Here is a 23,695-nt window from a genome sequence, read left to right on the forward strand (position 1 = left end):
GTGGCTCAGGCCAGAAGCCAGGGGGCACTAGAGTGTGCCCTGAGCTACAGGGAAGCTGTACTGAGTGGGGAGCAGCATGGCCAGCCTCTGCAGTAGCCTCAAGTGAACTGGCCAGGGAGTGGGTTTAATTCCCCAGTAATTGTACCACTGGCACAGACCCGAGCTGGAGTCCACCTGGTGCTTCCCCCTTGCTGTTTTAGTGTCAGAGGTGCGGCCAGAGGCCAGTCAGCATAGCTCCCTCCCACCCACAGTGCAGCCCCCTGACTGGGAAGAGGTTTGTGCTCCCTGGGAAACCATGACAGTAGCTACCGCCCCCATCAGGGTCCCTGTGCCCTTGTTGCTCCAGCGGCAGGGGCGGGGGCACAGCCAGAGGCTGATTGCCATGGCCCCCTTAGGAGAGGTTATTTTCCCCCTCTCTCTGACATCTGGTGGAGGGGGCAGGGAAGGAGTTTATCCCGCCACTCATGCTGCACAGGGAAACCCTCTGCCTCAGGGGTTATGCTGGCTGGCCTCTGGCCACACCCCCACCCCTACCACTGGAGCAGCGAGGGGGAGCACCAGGCAGACCCTGATTCTGGTCCATGCCAGTGGGACTGTGGGGGCGAATTAAACCTTTCCCTGACCAGTTCACTTGAGGCTACTGCTGGTGCTGGCCACACCCCTGCCCCAGGAGCAGTGAGTAGAGAAATGCCTGGCAGGTCCATGCTGGTGGGACAGGGGAAGGTGAAGGGAATAAACCTCCCCCCTGTCCCCCTTGTCTTGGGGGCGGGGTCTGGCCATGCCCCTACCCCTCCTCTGGCTACAAAGTAGAGGGGCGGAGCCAGTCCTGCTCTGCAGAGAGCACAGCTCTGCCCAGGGCAGCAGAGCATGCTGGGATGCTGGGGGACTCTGGTTTAACCTAAACCAGGAAGGGCTCTGGGACACAAGTTCTATAAACCGGTTTGAGCTCAATCAGTTAAGTCTGATACTACATTCAACCAAGTTAATCTCAAACTGGTTTCGGCCATTTTGAAACTGGTTTATGTGCACTGAATGTCTGTTCTGTTACAGGTTTAAACCAGTTTCTGATCACTTACATTGGTTTATGTGCAACTTCTGTCCCTAGCCTAAATGTCCCTGTGGACATCTCTATTTAGAACCAAGTACAGAAAGAGTGACAGGCATTGGTGAAAAGAAAGAGCATTATACACAACACAATTCTCCAGATCTCTTAAGTATTTCATACAGGCCTAGTTTTAAAAAGACATAGGTTTTTCTCCTTGCTCTGTATATGTTACTTGACTATTAGTATTATGAATAAATATGACAATTTATCAATTCCAAAGCTAATATTTCAACATGCTGCAAAAAATCCATGCACGGTTAGATGTTACTTTAATGCTGTTCTTGTGGAAAATAGCATTAATAGAGGGAAAATGCCTTAGGAAGCAGCACTATTGGAGTTATATAATCATACCAAATGCTGCTCACTGGTTCCATGAAAAATGAAACATTGCATGGTCAAAGAAAAGCAACTCACAGCAGTGTCAGTCTGTTCAGAAGTTGGCATCAGAAAACTATTGACTAATGTGATGTCAAAATACTACAGGATACTCAGTTCAAATAACATATTTATCACTTAACCTCTAAAAACTGGGCAAAACAACTTAATCCCAACCCATAACCTTAATTCTGCAATGTATGACTGATGCTCCAGCCAGTACACACTGCATAAAAAGATGATGATTTTATTTCTTGTGGCTGCTTATTTTAGCACACCAGTTACTGAAATATACTGTATTTTCTCACATACATTATGCAACTCCCCCCCCTTCCCAAAATCAAAACTGGGTGCGTATATTAAGTGGGGAAGCAGATTTTCTGCCTGGAGAGGAGCACCCTGCTTTGATTCTTGCTCTATAGTTCTTCATTCCAGAGGTGTTAATGCTTTTGATGTTCCATGAATCAAACTAACCCTTTTAGGACAGTTTTACTTTCTGCTATCTGCCCCTTGTCTCTCCTTCTATTTCACAGCCTTGGAGATTTTTATAGCACTTTTCAAAATCAGATAAACTCATGGAGACCAGTCTTTAGTACTGGGGTGTGAGCTTTAGCTAAGCAGGAAAGGGAGGATGAGTCATCTGAAGATTAGGCTCTGTCCCTGCTCTTTGCAGTCAGAACTCTGGAAAATCTTTTTTCTCTTTTTTCTGCCTTTCAAAAACAATCGGGGTGCGTTGTATGGGAGCAAATACAGTACTTGAGGTAAATTCTCAGTGGTTCTTGCAAGTACCAGAAGGCAGAATTAAAGCTTTACAGCAGGATTAACATTTAACATTTTCAAAGTGTGAAAAGCAATCCTAATTCTGTGTTAACAAATGTTTTATTTATTAATAGTTTTATACTTCTCCTGCTTTGTAATATAATATGTGTGGTACAAATGCTATATAATAGCTAAATTGTATTAATTTGTTCCTGACTGGTTAGTGCTTTAACTTAATGCATTGTATTAGCTCTTGAAACGTATTTTGTCACTATGTAATTGAGTCATGATCTGTATCAAGAATGGAATAACACTTATTCATACATAGCATGCCCTCTGTAAGTGTCATACCTGTTAGATATGATTTGTCCCCTCAAAGTAATTCATAAATTTGACTTGCAGCCCTCATCCTGCAAAGATTTACTCAGAAAATTTGTCTTTACTCCATGTGACTAATTCCATTGAGTTTAGTGGAACTGTTCTCATGTCATTAAGGCACACCAGAGAGCCCGTAACACACAAGAGAGCCTTGTGGTTAGCATCGTATCTGGCTGCCTTTTACTCCTCAGCCTGAATAACACGGTAACCTAACCATCTCATAAAGTGAACCTGGGTTTATGAAAGCTTGTGCTCTCTATATATGTCTTTTTCAGTTAATCTATAAAATGCTTAAGGTACCCATTGCCAGGTGGGCCAACCGGCATTGTTCTTTGGAATGAGCCTAGAGCAGGACCTGAACAACTTCTGGCGTGTGCGCTCTGAATATTGACTTGTTTTGTCAGTCGCTGTTTAGTTTTTCATTTAAAAAACACAGTATTGACAAAATCCAAACTGAGCAGAACCCTTTAACTCATAGTAAAGAGGGAATTAGTATACTGGGCCACTTGTAATAATTAATATCTGATTACTTTTAAAAAACTTAGTTTTCATATATTTAAGTGGTGAGCTGTTGTTTCACTTAGAGTGCTGTTGTTTAAAATAGCAATTGTGACTTTTTACCATGTTTTCAGTTATTAAATTGTTTTTCATTGTTTAAATTTGTAATCTAAACCTACTTTGTGGCTTTTAATTCATAAATTCATTTTAACTGATGGAAGGCTAAACCGGTAATGAAAGAGAATAATATTAATTTTTTTATTTATCTTTTTTTCCCCCCAGTGCGGTTGGCACGTTTGCTCGGGCTTTGGACTGCAGTAGTTCTGTCAGGCAACCGAGTTTACACATGAGTGCAGCTGCTGCTTCTCGAGACATCACTCTGGTGAGAGGTTTGGTAGAAATGCTAGAATTAAGAATTCTAGAACTGTAGAGCTGGGCAGGACCATACGAGATCCTCTAATCCTTCCCACTGCCCTGTGAGGTATCATTGAGTATAAACTTAAAACATCCCCAATATATGATTTTTTTAACCTTTAAAAAACAAACTTAAATGAAGTAGATGTCACGATCCACTTCATTCCACAGAAACAAGGTAGACTGTTCTAGTTTTTTCCCTCCTTAATTGTTAGACGGTTTCTTCTGATGTCCAACTCGACTCCTCTTTGCTGTGCAAGTTAAGTTGATTTCTTCTTGTCCTTCCTTGAGTGGCCACGGAAAACAGTTAACTACTGTCTCCTTTCTAATAACCTTCCATGTAGCTAAAGACTAAATTATGTCCCTCCTCAGTCTTCCTTTGTCTAAACTAAACAAACCCATTTCCTTCAGTATTTCTTCACAGGTCATGTTTTATAAGCCTCTTGTTATTCTTATTGTTTTTCTCTGTACTCTTTCTAATTTGTCAGTGTCTTAAAATACTGTGCCCCAAGCTAGATGCAAGACTCTGACTAAGGCCTCACTAGCACTGGATAGGGAGAAATAACTACCTCTTGGGTCTTAACATTCATTTGTGCCCTGTGCACAATATCACATCAATGAATGAATCTTGGTTTGTGATCCAAACTAAACTTCAGAAATCCTTTTCTGCTGCATTGCTGCCTAGCCAGTTATTCCCCATTTTACGTTTATACTGTTCATTTCTCCTTCTTGAGTAGCACTTTGTCCTTATTGGATTTCATTTTGTTCATTTTGGACCATTGCTCCAATTTGTCACGGTCATTCCAAGGTCCGATCCTGTCCTCCAGAGTGCTGGCAACCCCTTCCAGATTGGTATTGTTGCATATTATATAAATGTACTATATATAAATATAGGAGTTTTGTGCAAATGAGAATTCAGTAGGCTATATTGTGTCAGGTCTGCTTTTCTACAGATAAGGGGGGTTGCAAGCTATTTATGTTTATAGTAGGTAATTATACACAATATTTACACAGATTTACCTATAAGCCTGCTCCTGTTTTCATTTAAGTTGCTAAGCAGCACCCATAGGCTTCAGCAGAAATGGGTTTAGACACTGAAAGTATATTGTCAATTTGTCACCAGTTGATATTTGTAGATTTTGAGCCACCAGGTTATATTTTAAAATCAAACCAGTCTCTGTTTTTGTCTGATAAATATGAATGAGAATAAGTAAAAATCAAGTTGTCTGCTTTTATCACCTTGAAGAAATAAAAAGCATTGAGATACAAGAGTAGTCAAGCTAATTAGCTCATCAGAACATTTTGATATGAAAAGAGATTGCATCTTTTACTATATTTTTGCCTCCTAGTTTAGCATCATATTTGAGAAGAATGTTTCACTTGCCAGATAAGAAATACTGTTAAAAAGATTTGTTTCAAGAATGTCTGAATAACTCCTCCCCCACAAATATTCTTTTTTGGTTTTTTTATCACCCGACTGCCTTAAAAAATAGCAAATGATGAAAGTGTCTTCTGAACATTTAAGGCATTCCTAAGGCACACACCATCCCACCTCCATCCCATACCCATAGTGCTCCTCCTCTGTATCTCAGTACTGGGCAGTACTGCTCCTTATTCCCAGTCTGTCTAAGCCACCATTCGCTTGTTTCTTCTGTATTTACCCACTTTCTGCTTTCTCCAGATCCTTTCATGTTACATGACAGTAGAGCACAGTTCTAAGCACCTCTTCCATAGGTGCCCCCATTCTACTATATACTAGAGTAGTTGTTTTCAAACTTTTTTGGCCATGAACTACTTTCCTTGAAAAATATTACTGCTCATACCCACTTCACCAGGGGCAGGCAGAGTCCGGCCCGTGGGCCAGATCTGACCGCCGGTGGACTCCATTTCCCAGCAGCCCCTCCCTGCATGGCTGGGGCCAGTCTCCATGGAGACCCCAGCCGCAGCTGTGCTGTTATAGCGCAAGGCTGGTGTTACCATGGACACTGGCACCAGCTGTGCTAGCAGGGCACATGGCAGGGTAGGGGGCTGCTCTGGAGTCGCTGGGATCTTGCAGTGGGGGCAGCTTGGTGTGGAGGGAAGGAAGAGCCATTGTTTGTAGCCTGCATGCTCTGGGCAGGGGCATGCAGGCAGCGGATTGGGGCTCTGCCCTGGCTCCCAACCAGGCTGTCAGCGCTGCAAGGAGCCAGGGCAGAACTGTGATCAGCTGCCTGCATGTCCCTGCCCGGAGTATGCAGGCTGCACATTGCAGCTCTGCCCTGGCTCCTTGCAATGCTGACAGCCTGGTCAGGAGCCAGGGCAGAGCCACAATCTGCTGTCTGCACGCCCCTGACCAGAGCAGGCAACCTGCAGATCACGGCTCTGCCCTGGCTCCGGATCAAGCTGTCCCTGGCTAAAAGATCCCAGCAGCTCTGGAGCAGCCCCCCTGGTCTGCTGCATACCCTGCCAGTGTAGCTGGGGCCGATCTACATGGCAACCCCAGCCTTGTGCTATCACAGCACATCTGTGGCCAGGGTCTCGACAGAAACTGGCACCAGCCATGCAGGTAGGAGCTGCTGGGAAATGGAGTCCAGCTTCCGTCCAGTTTCACCGTTTTGCCCATCCCTGCCCTACATCCAACATAACTCTGTATGGTCATTCCTTAGGAAGAATGTCAGCATTGATGTCAACACATGGTTAAGTCATTGCTCATCACATTGACCAATGAAAAGGTCCATTTCCATTATTAATATTGAGTCACATACCCGTGGGGGTGCCCCAGCTTGAAAACCACTGTACTAGGGGAAATGGGTAAGGAAGGGTAAACCTGCAGTCAGATGCTTTAAAGGAGGGGGACTTTTGGAAACTGAAATCTGTTGAGCTGTATGGGTTAGAGTATAGATAGGTATGTGCATGAAAACATAAACCACCATAGATGGAATGCTTATTGTAAGTTAAACTATTCCTTTTAAGTAAAGTAAGGGGAGAAACTTTTGGAAATAGTAAGTAGTAGTGGTGGAGCCACCAGCCTTTAAGCCTTTGAAACATTGGGATTGTTTTCATGGCCCTTTAAAATGATTTCAATTTGTATTTTCCTGGTAAAGTAAGAGGACTTAATTGATTGCAATGTCACTGTAGCATCTGAGAATGTTTGCCCTACCTCTGACTATGCTAAGTGCTGCTATGGAAGAGCATCCAGGAAGAGCACACACCAACTGCTGAAACTTCCTTAGCCTGACGAAGGGCTTTTGAACCCAAAAGCTTGCTTAATAACTATTCTCCAGCTATTTTGTTTGGTCTAATAAAAGATATCAAATTCACCCAAGGAACCTTGTCTGTTATGGAAAAATGGCACATCCAGTCACTCCCATACCATGTGTTCCAAATGCCAAAAAAAAGTAATATAGTCACTGTTACAGCAGCGTAGATGTGCACTAGTAGACACCAGAGACGGAGAGCTGTGCTGGGCATGTGCTGAGTGCATGCCAAACACTAGTTACAATACTTTTTTGTGGCATTTGCCACACAGACTCTTGAATGAGAGCGTGTGTGTGCAGGTGGGTGGGTGTGGATGGGGATAATGCATTCATCATGGCACTGCAGTCAGAAACGGTATAGATATGCTTTGAAAACCTTAGACTTTCCCTAGGACTCCAGTGGGAGGCCCTTAGATTTGGACCATGCAGCCACAAGCTCAAGAGATTGCCTTTGGCCAATTGTAGATCATAAATAAAACATTCTTGTTAAATATAACTTGTGGTAAATGCCAGAACTGACAATAGAGAGTAACTAATATGTACTCTGTAAAGCAAGCATAATGGGATTTGCTGTCTCATAATTTGTCAAGAATAATAATTTTAGTTATACTGACCAGAAGCCTAATTTAAATATTATAAAAATAATACACTTTAAACAGGTCATACTGATTTTTTAAATTTTTTATATGATACTCATATGTAACTCCAAATACCACTGTATTCTGATAGACATAAACAGAACCAAATTTTATAAATGGTTTATTCCACTGGTGAGTATTTCACTAATGGTGAAATGCCCACATATTAACTGTACTTGAAACTTCTATATCATTAATACATTGTTTAAAAAACCAGTGTTAAAAAGTTAGATATATCCCTGTATTTGCAGACTAACTGAGGTGAACATAAAGAGGATCATAAATAACAGTATACTGAAAATATATTAAGAGAATTAAAAGAGAACACTTATAGTTATTTGGCTAAAATCACATTTAACTTGGTCACCATCTGGCTGCTTTACTGTAAATACTTGTTTCATATCAAATGTATTGATCATAAGAAAAATGTTTCACTTTTGCCCAGTTTATAGATACTAAAAGCAATTAAATGGAAAACTATCTTGTTTTAGATAACTGTGATGTGATAAAGGCAATTGCAATACTTTATTATAGAATATAATGTCCTCAATAATATTTAAGCTTTCAAACATAAAAGATGCATTCTGATTTTCCTTTCCACGATGTACTCCTATTCACTGTAAATGTTTCAGACTAGAGTAGTTCTTCACTTTGACATTTATGCACACTTTCATCTTTTAAATATTAAATGGATCAAGAATTTCCTGTAAATACTACAGATTATATACCTTTCTTACTGTACAGTTCAGTGATTAATACTGTATTTTTTCCATTTTTGTGTAAAGGTACATATTATATTAATGTTGCTGAAGTGATGCATTTAGTGTATGAGAAGTATGAAAATTTGTGCCTTGCAAATGATCTATTAACTTCCATTACACTTAATGGAAGCTATATCTTATTATGAGACAGCAGAGGAGACACCACAGCTTTAATCATCATATTTGTTCATTTTTCCCTTCACTTGTCTGCTTTTTAAGAGTTTTTAAACCCTTCTTATTGTCAATGCATGATGTCTTTCCCCTAAATTAAGAAAAGATGCTCATTCTCATAGGATTCACGCCTGTCATATATTCCCATGTTAATTGGAGGACATGTTTTGAGTAGTACTTAAAAGTTGATACCTCATTAGAAAAAGGTTGTGGTGAATAGTGTATTTGATTAGCACTTGGGAAGTGATGTTCTGTGGGTATATAATCCTCAATACGCTGTACTGAACATGTTAGCAGTTTGGCATTACACTTTAAGTGTAATTGATGGGAAAATAGCAGTGCCTAAGCTCTATGTTTGCCATATTCCTAATTGGTTGTTCTATTAGGAGGTGGTTTAATCAAGCTTTTTGTTAAATAAGTGTTATTATTTTGGGTTGATTGTAGATGTAGGACAAGCTGCAGGGACTCCACTGGATGACTGGCAAGCCAGGGGTTGTCTTTTAGCTTCCCCAGTTGTATGGTTAGGTGAAGATGAAGAATCATAACTAGAAGCACCAAGATATCTCTGCTCAGGGGGTGGCGTTAGGGCTGTGCAAATTGTGCCATTATGTAGGGCTCCAAATTGGTCAACAGCCCCTGTTGCCTCATGCTTATATTTTAGTACGGCTGGCCAATGAAAAATAGGGCCTGCAGTGGAATCTTTTGGTTTAATGGGACCTCTGAAAAGTACCTCCTGTCCCTGTCCCTGCCAAAAGACAGCAAACACTGTGAGATGAACTAGTTGAAGGATAAAAAAGGAAGAGTTTTTGAAACACGGTGGAATTCCACATCTCATTGCTGCAGGACTGTGGTTTAGCTTTCTGGCTATGCAGTACAGGCAGTTTTATTTCACTTGTTGGAAATACTGAATGCTGAAGAATAAAAGCCTTAGGGAAGAATGTAGAAAACCTGAAAGACTTTTTTTCTAGACTTGCTGTATCTTGTGTAGTGCGTAGATTGATGATGATAAGCATCTTAAAGAAATCTAAAGTAGATTGACAGAATCTCTCTTCTTGCTTCTCTCAGCGGAATTAGCTCTTAAATCTTGTCTATGGGGTAACAAATCATAGCCTGAGATGTTTTTCGAAAGAAAATAAAGTATAAAGAAATGTGACTTTGAATTTTACACATGAGGTTTCTGATTTTGTGAATTAGGAGTCGAAACACTTGACTTCTGCAGGCCAGGACTCTAAAATGTATTTATTCAAGATATTATTAAATTATAGCAATAAGATTTTGTTGTTGTCTTTCTTCAGAGAATTTCTTCATTGTTTCTGCTTGGGAGAGCTCAAAATCCCCCTTCCCATCCTATAGTCCCTCATTTGTGGTGTATCCCAGCTTGGCTTCAGATCTAAAGGGAGTAAGAAGAGGGCAGGTAATGTAGGGCCCCTGCTAGACTCAAATAGTAATCTTGTGGCTACGAAATTTTTAAGAGGTTCTTTGCCTCTATTTTCTTGGACAGGGACCAGGACAGTTCTCCCACCACAGGTAGGGCCAATCTTGGGGATAGCGCTGCCAGGCCTCGGGTCTATGCAGATGTAGTTAGGGATTTTCTGGAAGGGCTGGATGTTTTTAAATCTGCGGGCCCTGATGCCCTCCACCCGCAGGCGTTGAGAGAGCTGGCGGGGGTCATTGCTGTGCCCTTGGCCAGGCTGTACGAGCGATCGTGGTCCGCAGGCCAGGTGCCTGGAGATTGGAAACTAGCTAATGTGGTCCCCATTTATAAGAAAGGGAGAAAGGAGGACCCAGAAAACTATAAGCCCATAAGCCTCACATCAGTCCTGGGGAAAACCCTTGAAATAACTATCAAGGATCACATCTGTGCAGGGCCAGCAGGGGAGATCATGCTCAGGGGAAATCAACATGGGTTCATCAAAGGCAGGTCCTGCCAGACCAACCTGATGGCCTTTTATGACCAGGTAACTAAATCCCTGGATGATGTTGTCGCTGTGGACGTAGTCTTTCTGGACTTTAAAAAGGCCTTTGACACTGTCCCTCACCCCATTCTCATTAATAAATTAAGCGACTGTGGCATTGATGCCTACACAGTTGGATGGGTCAAAAATTGGCTGATGGGGCGCACCCAGAGAGTGGTGGTAGACAGGTCGTACTTGACCTTGGCAGGATGTGAATAGTGGGGCCTACACTGTTCAACAGCTTCATCAGCGACTTGGACGAGAGGGTGGAAAACACGTTGTCCAAGTTTGCTGATGACACCAAGATGTGGGGAGAGGTAGGCATGCTCAAAGGGAGAGAGAGGCTGCAATTAGATTTAGGCAGACTACAGAAGTGGGCGGATGGTAATAGGATGGGGTTCAATATAGATAAATGCAGGGTGCTGCACCTGGGGAGAAGGAATCCACAGCATACATACAAGTTGGGGAGCTCCCCCGTTGTGAGCACAGAGGCAGAAAGGGATCTTGGAGTCATTATTGACTCCAAGGTGAACATGAGCCACCAATGCCAGACCGTAACCAGCAAAGCCATCTGCACCTTGTCGTGCATCCAAAGATGCATCTCAAGCCTGTCCAGAGAGGTGATGCTCCCCCTCTACGCAACATTGGTCAGGCCACAATTGGAGTACTGCGTCCAGTTCTGGGCACCACACTAAGAAGGATGTGGCCTGCCTTGAGAGGGTTCAGAGGAGAGCCATCTGCTTGGTTGGAGGGCAACAGGGCAGGCCCTATGAGGAGAGGCTGAGGGACCTGAACCTGTTCAGCTTCAGCAAGCGGAGGTTGTGGGAGGATTTGGTGGCTGCCTACGAACTCGTTAGGGGAGATCAGCAGCAAATAGGATGGGCCCTATTCCCCCCAGCAGCACCTGGGGTGATGAGGAACAATGGCTAGAAGCTGCTTGAGAATAGGTTCAGGTTAGAGAGTAGGAGGCGCTATTTCACTGTTAGGGTGGCTGGGATCTGGACCCAACTTCCTAGGGAAGTATTCCTCGCTCCTACCTTGGGTAAATTCAAAAAGAGGTTGGACGAACACCTGTCTGGGGTCGTGTGATCCCAGTGTGTGCTCCTGCCAGTGGCGAGGAGTCAGACTAGATGATCTGTTCAGGTCCCTTCTGACCCCAAACTACTGTGAAACTTTCCCCTGTCTTGGGAGTCCCTGGGCTATGGTAGGCAGGCTCCTGCCTGCCTACCATGATGCAGGAGTCTACCTGAACAGGAGAGTTGGGGTTTTAGCCTGAATAAAGAAAAAAGGATGTTAGTTCAGGAGCTTGTCATCTTAACATTCAGAATAGAATGTTATTCTCTAAGTTATTTGTGTCTTTTTTACTAAAACGTGTTTTTTAAAAAAAATGTTTAAGTTAGACAAAAGTGACCATTTTTCCATTAAATTTTACAATAAAGAAGATAGGCTGCATGATGGTGTTCTTATTTTTATCTCAGACTTAATTTCTGATGCAAAATTTGCTACATAAACCTGTAAAAGGAATGAAGGGACAACTTGACTGTTCAACTGAAGAGAACAGCATTGGTTCTGTTGGTCTCTCAGCTGCTGGTAGCTGTAGAAAGGACTTTGGGTTAACCATTCATTTTATTTGTTACATGCCTTTTCTGAGGTGGATTCACAATGCACCTCTTTATTTTTTATCTTCCCCATTGCTTGTTAGTGATAGGAGTCTTCAGTGATTGTTTCAAAGCAATTGAACATAGAATGCAGTTTCTTTTTTAGTGGCTTCTGTTTTTCTCTGCCTTCTACCAAAGAAAAATGCCCATCACCTAGCCATGTATAATTGTTTAGCATAGCCATGTATAATTTTTCATGAAAGCATTTCATACCTGGATAAAATCTTCTTACTCTTTTCTCATTATGGTAACGACAACAATAATACAAATGGTAATTTCCTTTCCTATCGATTGATTGACAGTTTGGGACCAGTAGAAGTTTGCATATCTGGCTTAGCATTATTTATAATCCTTACTCAGTGAAAACAAACTTGCCAGATACTCGTCTGGTGCCATTTGGCATGTCTTCATTGGGTTAAGTGGGCCTGTGCCCACTTATACCAGAAGAAGGTCTGTCAAAATAAAAAGCATGCTAATAATGCATAGGCAATTTATCTGAATTAAATAAAATTAAGTACTGTAGTTTTTTATTATCATGAACTGTCCTTCCCCAAAATAACTCTTATTAGAATAATTTGGGCATTTCTAATAATCTATGTCAGATGATATGCAACAGGATGCATTTAAATTTAGCAACAAGACATGCTTCATAATATGATATAAAATATAAGACTTTCATTAGAAGTGTTCTGTGGTTCATGACTCTTTAATTCAGTGGTTTATTTTTACTTTCTTTCTCTCTCTATCTCTCTTAGTTTCATGCAATGGATACCTTGCATAAACACAACTATGACTTGAGCAGTGCCATTAGTGTTCTAGTACCACTTGGAGGGCCTGTTCTTTGTAGAGATGAAATGGAAGAATGGTCAGCATCAGAAGCTAGTTTATTTGAAGAAGCTTTGGAAAAGTATGGTAAAGACTTCAATGACATACGACAAGACTTTGTAAGTACTGAATTGACACGCTTCTTCCTTGCGTTCTTAACATGTTTTGGTTGTGATAGTTGTAATTATTTTCCATAGAAGATTAATTTCAGGAAAATAAACTTTCATATTGCTTAAATATATATGTATACAAGGTCTGTTCAAAAAGTATCGCGACTGAACATGTATTTGTGGTACAAAGTATTGGGTGGGGGGCGTGGCTTTGCTGAGCACATCTGGGCATGTTGGGACTCCTCTGGACAGGTTTGCAGCTCATGGCGTTTCCCCAGTTTTCTGTGGCCAGCAGTTTAAGAAAGATTGTTTGTGTCTTGCGTCGCCTTTTGTTATGTCATAGTGTCCAAAACAACACGTGTGCATTAAATTTTGCATGAAGATAGGGAAAACAGCAAGTGAAACATTTGAATTACTTAAAATAGCATTTGGTGATGACACTATGAGCCATGCAACAGGTTTTGAATGGTATCATTAGTTTAAAGAAGGGCGATCATCAGTTGAAAGCGATGAGTGTTCCAAACGCCCTTCAACATCACAAAATGATAACAATGCGGCAGTGGTTCGCAGTTCGGTTGGAAATGATAGGCTATTGACTGTCCAAGAGATAGCAGAAGTTGGAATTTCTGTAGGTTCATGTCATTCTATTCTAAATGGCAATTTTGGAATTAAATGACCAGAAAAACAACCAGAAAAGTGGGTGCCTGACTCTTGGATGCTTCACCACGACAATGCTCCTGCCCCCTTAGCACAGCTTGTGAAGCAATTTTTAACCAAACATATCCCACAAGTGCCACAGCCTCCATATTCACCTGGTATGGCCCCATGTGACTTTTTTCTCTTCCCTCAACTAAAGAAAACCTTGAAGAAGATTTTGTGATGTGAAAATCATAAAACAAAAATGCGACTGGGCAGCTTTTAGCAATTCCACAAATCTCTTATCAGAGGTGCTTCCAACAATGGTAGAAATGTTGGGAGAAGCATGTGGCTGCAGAAGGAGCATACTTTGAAGGAGATTAAGCCAAAACCCCTGTAAATAAAATATTTTGTTTCATGCAGCATCAGTCTCGATACTTTTTGAACAACCCTCATATAGCCTAGATGGGAAAAATATGTCTTGTTCTTTCTTGGTGTGAAATGACTAGAATACCTTCTATTAAAAGATTTGGTTTAATAGGTGAGCTTTCCTTTATGCTAAGTTCCAATGTATTTTCACTTGGATTTTCAGAGGATGGTAAGACAGTTTGGTGCCTTTGAAAATACCAGCCTTTCCTTCCATGTTTATCACTAGGGAGATCTGAACTCAATCATTAAAATTTTAAAGCTTTAAAAAATGTTCTGTGGTGAGGTATCCTCATGCATTAGATATTTTGATATTTAGTAAAGTTGAGGGAAATGGTCTCTGATCCCTTCCAACTGTAAGGTCCATTTTTGGACTACTGCAGTTTTGGACAGCAAATATCTAGATAGTGCAGAGTAGTAGCATGGAATTGAAACTAATCACTGACTGCCCATGTAGTTGATAATTTGCCATTTGTTTTTTCCCATGTTTTAGAGCCTTTGTAGTGTTAGGCTTTTTTTAGAGCCTTAACTACTGCACAACATCTACCTCTTCAATTACGCTTATCTCTTCATGTTGGTTGTGGTGGTCTGAACTAAACAGAGTAAATCAGTTAGTTATGATTAATTATGTAATCAGTTCATTAACTAGTTATGATTAATCTGTGTATTTCCAAATGTTTTTGTTCATTGTGATTAAGCCCATGTTATGAAATCTCAGCTCAGTGCCTTGCAGTAGGGTGCCCCACCATTTGTTTTCTTATCACAGTTAGCAGCTGGTATTGCTAGGTGTTCTTCTAAGGAGACTTTTTACAGCAGTGACAAGTATTTAATGGAAAAGAAGTTAGAATATTCTCTCAAAATGAGCACAAAATTTTGGAGAGCACAAAAATTGTTGCTGGTCATCCTGGATTCCAGTGTTGTCAATTCAGCACTTTCATAGTTTTAAAATTAAATAAATGTAAATGAATAAGGGCAGAAAGGCAAAGAGATTATGTCTCTGAAGAGCTTGACATTTTAACAAATTTATACCTACCACGCAGAATGTCTACTGGACTCAGCACATATTCATCTTAGAAAATGACTTTTAAGTGTGTAGCAGTTCTGTTTATACACTCAAGATAGCTATAATTAAGAAAATTATTGAATTAAGGAAATAACGAATGTGTTCACACTTTTCTACATTAAGGATTTAATGTATAATAGTATATAAAAGTATATTAAGAGGTAATATGAGGTTAATAGATATTTAAATAAATGCTTTAGTATCTAAAAGGGCACTAGTTGCTAATAATTATCTCTAGCATTTTCAACTGATATAACAATTTCTGATATATACGTTGTTCATTTATCATGTCCAACAAATATCTATTAAGCGTATATTAACCCTTTGTAAATTGAACCTTTATATAAAATACAGCCTAATAAATCTAATATTGTTGGGACTTACCACATAATTCTCTTATTATCTATATAATTAATTATATGGTGTTGCATATAGTTGAATTCTATGATCCTTTCCATTGATTTATTAGAACTTTGATTCAGAAGTTATTTCTGCAGTAATGCACTAAAAGATGACAATTTGAAACAGCCTACTGAAATCTGTTTAAAATATTTTGGTTTCATGTTTGGTGGATCAAAGAGAAGTAAAAAGACATTTTTTCTCATTTGTGATATGAGAATGTAGAGTAAATGAAAAGGCTGAAGGAGTGTTAATATTTGAGTCAAAATGAGCCAAAACTGCAGAGATCAGTTGAATTCTCTGAAGACAGATTAAACTGCATTGTATCCTTCGCCGCTCTTTTTACCTTCAGAAAAGCAGTATGTCAACACTGGAATGTCACTAACAGAACATAGGCAAACAAGGTTTTGGGGTGAAAGTGTTATCTTTTATTAGACCAGCTAAATAGTTGGAAAAATTATTCTTTACAAGCTTTCAGGCATGAACACCATTCTTCAGGCATGAAGGGCACAAACCCCCTTTGACGAAGCATGTCTTTCACAGTTTTTCATATCACATTAGTCACTTAGAGATATAGTCAGAATTACATATACTCCCTCTTGCTTGCTCTCCTGCTGATCCTTTGTATTTTGTACTCTTGGTTGCCAATATCCCACCTTCAACTAGAAGGATGGAGTGTCCTCTCCCTGCCCATGCTGTGTTGGTTAGGCCACTCTCCTAGAAAGTAAGAGAATGGGATTTAAATCCCTTAAGAATGAAGAAAGCTTGAACTCAGATTTCTGTTTGTCAGGGTCCTACTACACATTGAAATTAAATCTGCATAGAAACCAGCTATGGAAGTTGTTACACAATTTCAAGCACTGGCTTTATAGCTGGTTGGCTGTTTTTATAGCTGGATAGTAATTTTTATTCCATGATAATTACTTTGCCTGTTTGGCTAGTCTAAATTTCTTGCATGGTTCTCCAGCTAATTGTGTGATAATTACTTTGCACTTGTGACTGTTCTTACTTTGGACATGTGGCTGGTCTAAATGTATTGGGCAGTTAAGCAGTTAAACAACTGCATAATATATGCAACATAGCAGGGGCCTCTGGGCAAGTTAAGAAGCAGCTCAATGCCTACATGGCTGGGGTCACTTGAGCCCAGTTTCTCTCCTGCCCAGGCAGGGGGTCGGACTTGAAGATCTACAAGGTCCCTTCCGACCCTACTTCTATGATTCTATGATATGATTCTATGAAGTTTTCTTGGCAGTAGGCTCTTGGCCAAGAGGTGGACACTACCATTAGCACCATTGTTTTGTGCTGAACTGAATATGTGCTCATCATGTCAGTCTGTTGCTTGTCAGGGAGCAGATTATCATGGCAAAAGTAATGCCTGGCCAGCTGGTCTAAGTAAGTAACTTTTCTGCCTGCACAGTAACACAAATGTGGGAGCCTAGCTGTCTCTAGAGGACCCAGTGGATCTTGGTAAATGTAGACATTTACCATATTTATTTGAATATAAGATAAGTTTTGTGTTTCTCGCCCCTCCACCCACCCTGCCCATTCCTCCCCAATCAGCATGGGGGTAAAAAACCCTGTGTCTTACACTTTCACATTGCAAGTCCCCTCCTCCCAGTTAAATACAGTGTCTATCATTAAATTGCTGCTCTAAGCAGCATGTGCTGAGTCATGGAAGCCAACTGAAGTTGATGGAATGCAGCCCATGCTGAGCATGCCCATAAAACACCTGGCCCACATTGGGCAAACATACTGATGGGACCCTTTTTTTTGAGGAACCCTTAAAAATAGGTGTGTGTTCTCTCCACAGGGAGCTGGCACTGGGCCTGGATGCCAGGAGGGCCAGAGGCAGCCCTGACACTTTCCCCTTGCTACCAAAAATGCTACATTTGATCTTAGCCAAACTAGGGTTTCTCTGTGTCCAGGTTTTTGCTCCGCCTCTGCTCAGCATCCAAGTTTTTCTCAACGCTTCCTGGCTTACCCCAGCAAGGAGGTGCGGGGGGAGGGGGGAGTTGGGGAGGGGCATCACATGCATCTGCTCACAAGCCCTGGCAGCTGCAAGCAGGTAAGGCTAGGACTTGGGGAGAGAGAAAGGGAGTGTGTGTGTGTGTGCGCGTGCGCGCATGCGCACACACGCATGCACGTATGAGGGAGGGCAGGTGCTTGTTGGGGCTGCCTGCCCCTCCAGCGGGGGAAGAGGGTGGGGAATTCCTTTGGGGGCAGCAGGGCTGGGGCAGCAGGGGGCTGCAAGCTGGGAGTAAAGGGCAGAAGCAGGGCTGGGAAGGGCAGGGGGCTGCGGGTCAGGAGTGAGGGGCACCAGCAGGGCTGGGGAGGGCTATGGCTTGGGAGTGAGGGACATGGGCAGGGCATGGGCATTTTCCATATCCCCTCCCCCCCATAATTATATTACCCCCAACAGGTGTTCTCTCCTCTTTTGAAACTGGAAATATGGTAACCCTAGGCCAAAAAGACCAAGATTTTGATGTGAACCTTTTATTACAAACAACTAAAAGAAATTATACTAACGTAAAAATTGACAACCTCCCATACAACAATACCTTATTTTTTATACACCCCTTTTCACCATTAACACATTAACCTCTCACAAACTACCCCCAGCCCAGGAGGAAACAACAACTTCCACTCCATACCTTTGTCCTTTTGAAATAAACACTGCCATTCTGCTTTCCTCTATCTCTTTTCTGCCTCTTGGAGAAGTGGAGGAGGAGTTGCACTTTATGTGAAAGAGCCATATGATTGCTCAGAGCTCCAGTATGAAACCGGAGATAGGCCTATCAAAAGTCTCTGGGTTAGGATCAGAGAGAGCAACAAGGGTGATGGCATGGTAAGGGTCTGCTATAGACCACCAGACCAGGAGGAAGTGGTGGATGAGACTTTCTTCTAACAGCTAGCAGAAGTTTCCTAATAAGAAGCCCTGGTTTTCATGGGGGACTTCAATCACCCTGACATCTGCTAGGAGGGTAATACAGCAGTGCACAGACAATCCAGGAAGTTATTGGAGGATGTTGGGGACAACTTCCTGGTGCGGGTGCTGGAGTGGCCAACTTGGGGCCATGTTCTTCTTGACCTGCTTCTCACAAACAGGGAAGAATTGGTGGGGAATGTACTAGTAGATGGTAACTTGGGCAGCAATGACCACAAGATGATTGAAATCAGGATCCTGAAAGGAAGGATGGAGAGCAGCAGCAGAGAACACCTTGGACATCAGAAAAGCAGACTTTGACTCGCTTAGGGAACTCATGGGCAGGATTCCCTGGGAACCCAGTCTGAGGGGGAGAAGAGCTGGCTGTACTTTAAAGAAGCCTTACTGAGAGTGCAGAAATAAACCATCCCAATGTGCAGGAAGATTAACAAGTATGGCAGAAGATCAGCTTGGCTTAGCAGGGAATTCTTGAGTTAACTAAATCACAAATAGGAAACTTGTAAGTGGAAACATGGACAAACAATTAGGGAGGAGTATAAGAGTATAGCTCGGGCATACAGGGATGAAGTCATGAAGGCCAAAGCACAATTGGAGTTGCAGGTATCACGGGATGTTAAGTGGAACAAGAAGGGTAGCAACAAGTATTTCAGTAACAAGAGGAAGATCAAGGAAAGTATGATTGTTGAATGGGGGAGGCAGCTTAGAGACAGAGGATACAGAAAAGGCTGAAGTACTCAATGCCTTTTTCACTTCAGTCGTCACAGGCAAAGTCAGCTCCCAGACTACTGCACCTGGCAGCACAGTTTGGAGAATAGGTGAGCAGCCAACAGTAGCATTAGAACAGGTTGGGGACTATTTAGAAAATCGGGACATATACAAGTCCATGGAGCTGGATGGGATGGGATGCACCTAAGGGTGCAGAGGGAGTTGGCTGATATGATTATAGAGCCACTGGCCATCATCTTTGAAAACTCATGGCTAGTGGGAGAGGTCCCAGATGATTGGATAAAGGCAAATATAGTGCTGGGCTTAGAGAGTAGTAATCAATGGCTCAGTGTCTAATTAGTAGCTGGTATCAAGTGGAGTGCTCCAGAGGTCGGTTCTGGGGCCAGTTTTGTTTTGTTCAATATCTTCATCAATGACCTGGAAGCTGGCATAGAGTGCGCCTTCAGCAAGTTTGCAGATGACACCAAGGTAGAGGGTAGGGTAGGGTTAGTATTCAGAGAGATTGGAGGATTGGACCAAACAAAATGCCATGTGGGTCAATAAGAAGTACAAGGTCCTGCACTTAGGATGGAACTTAGCACCAGTACAGGCAGGGGGCTGACTGGCTTAGCAGCAGCTCTGCAGAAAAGGACCTGGGAGTTACAGTGGACAATAAGCTGAATATGAGCCAACAATGTGCCCTTGTTGCCAAGAAGACTAATGACATACTGGGCTGCAATGGTAGCAGTGTTGCTAGCAGATCAAGGAAAGTGATTATTCTCCTCTATTCAGCACTGGTGAGGCCACATTTGTAGTGCTGTGTTCAGTTTTGGGCCCCCCACTAAAGAAAAGATGTCCAGGAAGGGCCAGTGAAAAAGATGAGGGGGTTGGGGCACATGAGTTATGAGGAAAGGATGAGGGAACTGGGTTTATTTAGTCTAGAGAAGAGAAGACTGAGAGAGGATTTAATAGCAGCCTTCAACTACTTGTAGGGTGGTTCCAAAGAGGATGGAGCTACACTGTTCTCAGTGGTGGCAAATAACACAACAAGAAGCAATGGTCTCATATTGCAGCAAGGGAAGGTTAGGTTAGATATTAGGAAGAACTTTCTCGCTAGGCAGGTAGTAAAGCACTGAAACATGGACTCTCCATCCTTGGAGGTTTTTAAGACCTGGCTAGCCAAAGCCTTGGCTGGGATGATCTAGTTGGGGCTGGTCCTAGTTTCAGCAGGGGGTTGGAGTAGATGATATCCTGAGGTCCCTTTCAACCCTAATTTTTATATAATTGTCCTTTCCCATCTCATCTGCATCTTGATCCACATAGCATTTCAATTCATAAATTGCTAACTGCAAAAATGTTCTTCTGGTGAAAACTAGTCCCTTGACCAACAGTAGGTTTCTCACTTTCCATATCGCTACTGTTCCACAAAATAGTATGGTTTTCGGTCTCTGTGTCTCCAGTCCTTTAGGCATTAACCCATACAACGTGAATTTCATATGTTAAGTCAGATTTCCTGTTGATTGCCCTCAAAAAATGGCACATCCCTTCCCATACCCCTTGCACAAAAGGGCAGTCTTAAAATATATACAGTACAGATTCTTCAGTTCCTCATTCCTGTCTTGGGCACATCACCAATTTTACCAAGCCACATTTATGCTGAATGCACCTCACAGGAAAAATATTCTGTATCATCATCCATATGATAGCTGTATGTTCTCCTTTCACTCTGTTATTTGTCACTTCTTTGCATGCATTTTGCCATCTGTCTTTCCATGAGATCCCCAACTATTGTTGTCTTTCTTTCTTATCATATGAATCACCTGTTTACAGTCTTTCAAACACTCTAATCCCACTTCATCAAGTTTATTTAGCCTTACAAAGCTCTCTATCTTTGCATAGTGGATGAGTGGCTGCCATGCCCACGGCTTTTTCCATTCTCTCCTACATCTCCCATCTTCTTAACGTTCTTCCTGCTAGATAATGGCAGAAACATGCAGACTTCCCCATCCCCTCTGTTATCTCTTTATGGAAAATACAAAAAAGTATACACAAAGGTTTCTGAATCTGGCATTCACCAACCTCCTAATTCCCTGTCTTTGTATACATTCGTTCTGGCTACCTTTTTCTTTTACTTTCCCCCTCCCCCCAAAAATGCATATCTGCCTCTGTATCCTTCTTTATATTGCCATGACGATGGATACACCACTCCTGTGTAAAGGACAATTGGCAAGAGTATTGTTTTCTCTGCATCCACCTTACTCTTGAAAGATAATATTCTACCACTCCACGATCCCATTATTTGTCTCGCTCTTATCTCTAACTTCTCCTATGCCTTTGGGAGAAGTTTATTTCCCTTCAGCATCCATTAGGATTCCCAGGATCTTGATTACATTCTCTACCACCCACAGCCCGAACTTATATAAATTTTCCCAGTTCCTCACACCTGTCAACATACATTTTTATTTAATTTCACCCCGACATGTCACCATAGTCCACAGTATGCTGCAGTACCTTCTTCATTAATATGTTGTCCTGAGCCACTATGGTCACATGATCCACGTATAATGTACATTTAGCTTCTCCTCATCCTGGTATCTTCACACCACTGAACAGCTTACTATCATGAGTCTCTGTGCCAATGGCTCCATCATGCACACAAAAAGATAGTGGGATAGTGGACATCCCTGTCTTACTCCTGTTTGTATGGGGAATGCTTTGCTCAAGTAACCATTTACCAGTACTTTACTTCCTGCTTTAGTGTATAGCACTTTGACCCATCTGATTATCTTCATCGGAAACCCCATCCTCTTCAATACTTTAAATATGTTCAACTGTATCATAAACTTTTTTCCAGGTCTAAATTCATCATTACTGTGTTTCTTTTCTGCTCTTGTACATCCAATCTCTCATTAACCATAGGATTATATATCCTTCTCCAAGGAATGGCACATGTTTGTTTTTGTATCACATCTGTAAACAGTTGGACGTTCTTTTGGCCAATACTTTTGCTATCAATTTGTAGTCTATGTTTAAAGGTGTTATTGGCCTCCAGTTGCCTAATGCATCTTTTTTTCCTTCCTTGAATATTAAAATTACCACACCTTCTGCAAAATCCTTCTCTATCTCCCTACCCTCCATTATTTTCTAGTATTCAGTCCATTGCTTTTTGTCTTTCAGTTCTTCTTTCACTTGTACTCACACCACCCCCTTTAATAATTCCTGCTTCCTTGCCTGTAGCTCTTCTAGCTCCTCCACACTCTTCCTCACTTCTATTTGACCAATATTTCTGAAAAATTCTCTTGTTCTTCTCTTTATCATAGCCCACCACTCCCAGACCTCTTTTGTAATATCTCTTCAGAATCCTCCATCCTTTATAGAATTCCACATATTCTTGACAGATCTTCTCATCGTGTAGTAATCGAACATTTAACTTCCATATCCCTTTCCCCCTACCTTCACTTTTTTTTCTAAACTCACTTCCATTCTCAGCATCCAGTGATCATGGAAGGTCACATCTAAGATCTCCTTCTTTCCAATCCCTAGTCCATTTGATATTAATATAAAATCAATCCTTGACATCTGTTTCCCACGTGGTTCCATCCTTGCAATCACTTCATCAGCCCATACATCCTTTAAACCATTTATTGTATTAATCACATTTTTGACAAGCTGCCTAGTTCTGCCCCCGCCTCAATAATACAATTGAAATCCCCTACCAGAATTTGCTACCTACCTCTGCCTTACATATACCTCTAATTTCTTGAACCGGGAGATCCTTCCTTTTCTTTCAGCTGGTGCATATATATTTTTAAAAAATTTTAAACACTTTCTTTTCAGAGTCCACCACTGTCCATTGCAGTTTCCATTCCACAATCACCTGCACTTACCGCATTTCCACTCTTGAGCAAAATCATGACTCCAGCTGCTTTGTTTGCTTCTGACCCTGCCCACCATGATGGTTCACATACCCATCTCTTTACAAAATGCTTGTAATCCCTCTGCTATGAGATTCCTCACTCCTGCAAACATATGTCCACTTTTACCCCACTCAGTATTGGCATAATCTTATTCCACCTCTTCCTCAATAGCACACTTCTGATATTTATAGATACAATACACTGTCATGCTTGTCCATTTAAATTTCACATTTCTACTACTTTACAAGTCTTCTGTGCTGCTGCTTGATGCAGTTGGCTCTAATCCTCCCTGCCTTCGCATCTCTTTAGTCTTTGCCAGTTGTTTTATTGCTTTAACATTTAAGAAAGGTTCCCCTTTACCCTCTCCTGTACCTTTCTGCTCCCCCTCCACCCACATTCCCCTGTCCATTAGACCCAGACACATTTGCTTTGATGAGCTTTTCCTCATCCTGTCTCCCTCCCCTTCTCTCTTTGTCCGCCTTGTTTTTTCTAAGCTTCGTAGCATGTGATTTCTTTCTTTTCCCAATTTGACTCTCTGGCAAACACTACAGGTGGTGGTTAAAGGAAGGGTTGGACCACAGATTTCTTGGTCTTGTTTCCTTTCCTTCTGTTCATCATTTTAATGCCTTTGTGGCAAGATGGTTTTCCTCAAAGTAAGATATACCTTCTCTTGCAAAGTGTCACCATGTAGCCCTGTCCCGGGCTAGTTTTTCCCAATCTGT

General features: G+C 41.8%; 1 protein-coding gene across 1 annotated transcript in view; it reads left to right on the forward strand.

The window, feature by feature from the left end:
* The window catches only part of MTA3 (metastasis associated 1 family member 3), a 206,368-nt gene that overhangs the window by 116,105 nt on the left and 66,568 nt on the right, over nucleotides 1-23,695 (forward strand). Inside the window, exons 8-9 of the mRNA XM_006265161.4 lie at nucleotides 3,398-3,497; nucleotides 12,704-12,892. Coding sequence (XP_006265223.1) covers nucleotides 3,398-3,497; nucleotides 12,704-12,892 — 289 coding nt within the window. The remainder of the gene's footprint in view (nucleotides 1-3,397; nucleotides 3,498-12,703; nucleotides 12,893-23,695) is intronic.

Source organism: Alligator mississippiensis, chromosome 1 (genome assembly GCF_030867095.1).
Source record: "Alligator mississippiensis isolate rAllMis1 chromosome 1, rAllMis1, whole genome shotgun sequence".
In the NCBI taxonomy this organism is placed as follows: Eukaryota; Metazoa; Chordata; order Crocodylia; family Alligatoridae; genus Alligator; species Alligator mississippiensis.